A 6,629-nucleotide genomic window follows, 5' to 3' on the forward strand; every position below is an offset into this window, starting at 1 on the left:
GATTTTGAGTTGACTTCCTATGATGAGTTGAGCTAGATATGGCTAATGGATCATTTTCTTTAACAATTCCACTTCGAAGTAACGGTTCATTTTTGTGGACATGTATCAAATGAGCAACAATATGACTTCATGCGTTTTGGATCTCTATCAGATCAGCTTTGGCTATTGGTTCAAATGAATGGTCCAAACTAGAATATATTTTGTTTGAATCTTGAAAAAGTTGTGGGATCCATTAAAAATATGTTTATTAAATCCAATTTGAGTTTGTAATATCAAAGAGTTATATTTTAGAATATATTATAATTTTGTCGATATTAATTTGAGCATTATCGGGTAGCATATTTTTTGTGATTTAGTTTGTCTTGGTTTGCTTAAGATTTGCCCACGCCTTAGCCATATGAGTTTGGGTCGTGACAACATTTGTCTCGTGTTTGAAGATCCATTATATTTACAAACCGATACAATCTATAATAATTAAAAAAGAGAATAATTTTTCTCCCATCAAATAATTCGGAAACATTTAATCAAACAATTAGGTGTTGTGTTTATTCCCTTTTGGATGAACTAACATAGTCATTAACACTTTACGCACCACCATGCTTCTTTGAGATCTTATGTAATACGATAACTAGTCCATATATAATAAGATCAATGTTGGTGAAAGCCTTGATCATGATGATCAAAGCCTAAAAAAAACATTTAGACAGATATTAAAGTCCATCCATGGTGGCGCATTGAATGCACCCATCCACACGGTGGGCCCCGCTTTCGTAAGAACATTGTCCTCTTTGCAGTGGTCGGTGATGCGCGCTTTTGAAGTAAAGTAGTTAGGGCCATTTGAGAGGTAGGTCATGTGGTTGGCTATGATGTCCTTCGTGGTGGCTAATATTGTGCTCTTCATGGTCACCATATACGTTAGCAACTGCCCCGAAAATTCCAATATAATGAGTAGCCACGTTCCTCCTCCTGGGTAGGTTCTCCTTCTAGACCCTCAAAGAGAATTCCCTTCTGGGGTCTCCTTCCTCTACGTAAGCCCTTTTGGTGTGGGGTTAAATTGATCGTTTATTTTTTCTTGTAGTCCGTACAATTTTACTTTTGTTAGATAATGAACAGTTACTCTAAGTTATATTTTTTGCATTTTACGATGAGTGGTGCTAATGTGTCACCCAGCTTTGTCCGCTAGGAGTGCCCACTAGTAAAAATTCTACATTTTATTCTATTTTTTTTCTTTTTCGGTTTCAACAAATATGGACCTTGCATGAAGATTTTTAGAGTTGTGTGAAGCAAGTTTTGGAAGAGTTGGTAGATGGGAGTGGGCTATGGAAATTGGCAGGGAAACTTATGAAACTAAGGGTGGCTTTAAGGCTTTGGAACAAATAGGTTTTTGGATGGACACATAATCATATAAGCAGGTTAGAGCGGGAGATTGAAGCACTAGATCATAATCTTCAAAGTACTAATTCAAAGGAGGATGCGGATGCTCTCTTGGCGACTAAAATAGAACTAGATGTGTGGCTTTGAAGAGAAGAAATGAGGCTGTCGAAAATTGCTAAACACAATTGGGCTGAGAAGGGTGAGGTGAATATGAGTTTTTATCGTGCTTTGGCTAGGCGAGATTTTAATTTTGTGGGTTCAATGCAGTTAAGGGATGGCCGAACTTTTTCTTTGCTAGAAGCAGTGCATGAAAGAGCTGTTGAGCATTTCAAAAATTTTATGGAAGCTCGTCAAGTTGCTGAACATCCAGATTTATCCTTATGGATTAATAAAGACATCATAGAGGTAGAAAATAATAAAATTTGTGAGCTCTTTTCAATCCAAGATATTAAAGAGGTTATATTTTCATTTCCAGTTGAAAGTAGTCCTAGACTAGACGGTTTTGGCTCAGGTTTTTTCAAAGAGTGTTGGGAGATTGTGAAGACAGAAGTAGTGGATGCGGTTTGGGACTTCCTTAGAGGTACTATTTTGCCTAGGTTTTATTTTACGTCTTATGTGGTTCTCATTCCAAAAGTGCCCAATCCAACATGGTTTGATACGTTCAGACCAATTAGCCTATGTTCGGTAATTTACAAGGTTTGTTATAAGTTGTTAGTGAAAAGGTTCACTCCATTGATGTCTCAACTTGTTTCTATGGAACAAGAGGCGTTTATACCTGGAAGAAGTATCTTGGAGAATGTGAGTTTAACACAGAAACTTATGCATAGTTTCAACAAACCGGTGAGAGGAGGTAATGTACTGATTAAGGTGGATTTCGCCAAAGCATATGATAGCATTAACCGGGATTTCCTGCTTAATATTTTGGCGGCTTTTGGTTTTTCTTCTGATATTTGCAATTTAGTAAAACAGTGTGTCACTTCAGTTTGATACTTGGTAGTGGTGAAGGGTATTGTTGAGGGTTTCTATAAAGGAGGTAAGGGTCTTCGGTAAGGTGATCCATTATCGTCATATCTCTTTATTTTAGTAGAAAAGTTTCTTTTTAGATTGCTGAAGGAAAAATATGAGGAGGGAGCTTTTGGTAGTTTCTCTCATTCAAGGGGAGCTCCTTTAATTCAAGCTGTTAGAAGGAGGTCAAGTCTGCGGATTACAGGTTTTGTTCAAGGAAATCTCCCTTTTAAAAATTTAGGGGTACCTATCATTACAGGTAGATTGTTAACAAGGCATTTGGAAGAATTATTGGGAAAGGTAAAAGGGAAAATTGAAGGCTAGAAAGCTCTGTTGTTGTCTAAGGGAGCCAAAGTATTGTTACTAAGGCATGTTCTTTTAAGTATTCCAGTTCATTTTTTATCTGTTATACACGTTCCTAAAGCAGTTATAGATGATTTTAATAAAAGTTCCAGCACTTTCTTTTGAGGGATTGAAAATGAAAGACTAAAAAAAAAAATAGATTGCGTGGGACAAAATTTTGTAGACCGGCAAAGGAAGGTGGAGTTGGGCTACGGAAGCTTTAAGAGGTTCAAAAAGCTTTGCATATGAAATTTGTATGGAAAATTTTTACGGAAAATTCCTTGTGGGCTTCCTTCTTTCGTACTAAGTATATTAAAAATTCTCATATATTCTTGGTGGATCCAAGTAAAGGAACAAGATTTTGGTAAATAGTGATGAACTGTGTGCTAGAGGTTTTAAAGCATTCAAGATGGAAGGTAAAAGATGGAAAGGCCTCCTTTTGGTGGGACAAATGGTTTGATTTGGAGCCATTGGGGATGAATATAGACAATATCGTCTCTCCAATGTTAACCTTACATGAGTGTAAATCAGAAACTAGTTGGAATGAAGAGTTGTTAATTTCTCTTATTGGTCGTGAGGAAACTTTGGAAGTTTTAGCCAAGCTTGGCAATAGTAAGCAAGGTCTTGACAAAATTTTCTGGGAAGGGACAAAAAAAGGTTCCTTCTCATTGAGTAGTGCTTAGGAGTGTATTAGGGAAAAGGCCCCGGATGTACCTTGGACGAAGTGAGTTTGGCATTCAGCCTTCCAAAGAAAATTTCTACTACTATGTGGCAAGCCTTGTATAAGGGATTATCGGTTGATGACAAGTTTCGAAGTGTTGATGTGCCTATTGTTTCCAAATGTGTGTGTTGTTCAAGAGGGGCATATGAAGACTAGAACCATGTGTTAGCGGAAGATGAAATGGCTTTAGCAATCTGGAAAAGAATTTCTGGGCGGTTGGGAATGCGATTTGACCGAAATGAAAATTGGAGGCAAAGAAGAAATGAAAGTTGGAGGCAAAGAATTGAGCTTTGGTTTAAAAGGGCCAGAAGATCTAATATAAGAGGTACGTTGTTTGACTTAATTCCTTCCATTATTACTTGGCAATTATGGCTATGTACAGCTCACATGGAGGGGAAGGTTGACAATCTAGAGTCAGTCTGGAGGAAAATCCTATAATGGATCTCGTGGGTGGGTCTTAAAATAAAGTTGGTGAAGGAATTGTGTGCTGATGATGAAAGTGTTGTAGAAGATTTAGGCTTGACCATAAAATATAATATTAAGAGGATGCCGAGATTGGTTGTTTGGCGTAAACCGAATCTTAGGTGGTGTAAGCTTAACTCAGATGGATGTAGTAAAGGTAATCCTGGTCTTTCAGGTGCAAGATGTATTATAAGGAATGATAAGGGAACTCATTCTTGCTTATGCTGAAAGATTAGAGCCTAGTATGATAACAATGTTGAATTAATGGCATTGTACGACATTCCTATCAGTTGGGTTTGAGGTGTGAGGAAATTGAATTTGATTCTGCTATCCTGATAAATGGCTACGTAATGGTAGTTGTGGTCTTTGCTACTTACAAGATATTTGGAAGGAGATTGTTGCGTTGCTTGCTGGGTTTTCTTACAGGATAAAACATGTTTACAGAGAGGGGAATGTTGTGGCCAATGGTTTGGCAAAGTTGGGGGTTGATGGTCATTCATGCTTGTGGATTAAATCATCTTCTATTCCATCACAGATTAGGGGCCTCTTGCGAATTGATAAAGCAGGTTTACCTGCTATGCGGGTGTAGTTTTTATTTTGGATGTTTATTCATTTGTTATTTGATTTGTGTTATTCTTTTGGTCCATATAACTACGGTATTCCTCCGCCACAAGAGTTTTTCAATAAAGCTTGAAGGTATTGTCCTATTTAGGCCAAAAATAAAAAATTTAAATAGTTTTAAAAAATAAAAAATATATCAATACACTAAAAGTCATTTTCTTAACCATTAAGTAAAAACAATAAAAAAAAAAAATTAAATACAATAGCGGTAAAAATGAATCGACAAAATCATGGGGCTTAATAGCATTTTCTTTTTGTGATTCGTATCTCACTTTCAAAAGAGTGGGAATGCCTACTCATATTCCAAATACTATGAATGACTATGAAAAATGCTAAATGTTATGTTCATCATCATTATTTTTCTGTGTTAAAACACATACTTTGCACAGGCCATGAAATACCAATTTAATGGATTATCTTAAGTTCTTATAGTTGAAGGTCAACATGGAGATGAATAACAAATTTTCATATAAGATAATTCAAGCTAATTTAATGAACTTGCGAATTGAGGGAAAATAAAACAAAAGGAACAAGAAAAAGGACCTTGGTCGCCCATTTTCAATTAGCAATTGCATCAAATTACAGCATGCAGTGTAAATATGAGATTTTTATTTTATAGATTATTGGATTGTAAAAATGAAAATGAAAATGAAAATAATTATTGGAGATTATTGGAGATTATGAAAATAAAATAAAAAAAAATATTTAAAAAATATAAATTAATTAAAGAAATATAAATAATAATATTTTATTATTATAGAGAGCGTGATAGCTAATGCAATGTAAACTTCAAGTTTTGAGTGATTAGTTAAAACTAAAATTACACATTAATCAAATTTTAAAGATTGAGATGACTAATCCAATACCAATATTCTAAGGACCGATGGTTTGCATCGAAGACATGTATCAATGGGTACATTTCTTTTTTAATATTTAAAGAAAAAAATAACAGAAATGCACCTTTTCGGTACAATCCAGCTTCGGTCTCAATAGAAGGACCCGATGACTTTTTTTTTTTTTTTTTTGAAATGAAACTTTCATTCATAAATCAAAGAATAAATGATGATTTGTCAAAAATAATAAAAGGAGTAACCTCAAATGGTTCCTCTTCCATCCAAATATGTTCAAAGCTTAACAATAATCCTAGCTTAGCAGCAGCATCCACTGCTTTGTTTCCAGTTCTAGTCACATGCTGGATGGTCCAATGTTGGTGAGACAACAAAGTACTTTTTATATCCTCAATGAGTTGACCATTCCACGAATAATCAGGTGAGTTCTTGTTGACAGCATCCACAACTAGTTTTGCATCTCCCTCAAATTGAACACACCTCAAACCAAGGTCATTGCAGAGAGTTACAGCTCTGAGTAGAGCCCAGCATTCTGCTACGGCAGCAGATTGGATAGCACTTCTAGAGGCAGCTAATACTACTTGTACTTCACCCCAATGATCCTTTACTACAACCCGAATACCCATCCTCTATGTTTCTTTGACATAAACAGCATCAACATTTGCTTTTAGGAACCCAATTTTTGGTGGAATCCATCCTTGCACAACTCCTATCATTCTTGTTTCTTCCTGCATGACTTCATCTGAGACCTGTGAACCTGGTAGGCAAAGGACTTCATCATCCCGAGTTGCCAATTGAAACAGAAGAGAAGGGCTTCTAAATTTGTTAATAAACACATACTCATTCCTCCTCTTCCAAATACCATGAAGAGAACCTGGTATTGCTTGAAGAACACTCTTTATCAAGACTTCCTTGCCTGTAGTTGATAGTAATTTTGACTTCTAACTTGTGACTCTCTTCCAAGTTTTGTCTTTGAGCCCTTTAAAAGTATCATATTTAGATTTACCCACAACAGTAGGTAAACCTAGATATTTATTATAATTATCACAAATAACTCCTTCAGCATGTTAGAGAATACATTCCTTAACAACAGCCCTTGTGTTAGAATTGAAGAAGATTGAAATTTTTTGACTGTTTAGCACCTGACCAGAAGCCACTTCATGCATATGTAAAATATGAAGTAGATTAAACCATTCCACTTCCATAGACTTGCAAAAAATACACAATCGTCAGCAAAAATGAGATGATTGATCCTT

At 35.7% G+C, this 6,629-nt stretch overlaps 1 protein-coding gene across 1 annotated transcript; it reads right to left on the minus strand.

Annotated features, from left to right (window-relative positions):
- Positions 1-4,799: 4,799 nt before the first annotated feature.
- On the minus strand, positions 4,800-5,999 carry LOC121238099. Its single transcript, XM_041134954.1, has 2 exons — positions 5,619-5,999; positions 4,800-4,817 (listed from the first exon to the last, which is right to left on the minus strand). Exons 1-2 carry the CDS (start codon positions 5,997-5,999, stop codon positions 4,800-4,802), a joined length of 399 nt encoding a protein of 132 aa, XP_040990888.1.
- Positions 6,000-6,629: the final 630 nt, after the last annotated feature.

The sequence above is a fragment of the Juglans microcarpa x Juglans regia genome, chromosome 7D (assembly GCF_004785595.1).
Source record: "Juglans microcarpa x Juglans regia isolate MS1-56 chromosome 7D, Jm3101_v1.0, whole genome shotgun sequence".
In the NCBI taxonomy this organism is placed as follows: Eukaryota; Viridiplantae; Streptophyta; class Magnoliopsida; order Fagales; family Juglandaceae; genus Juglans; species Juglans microcarpa x Juglans regia.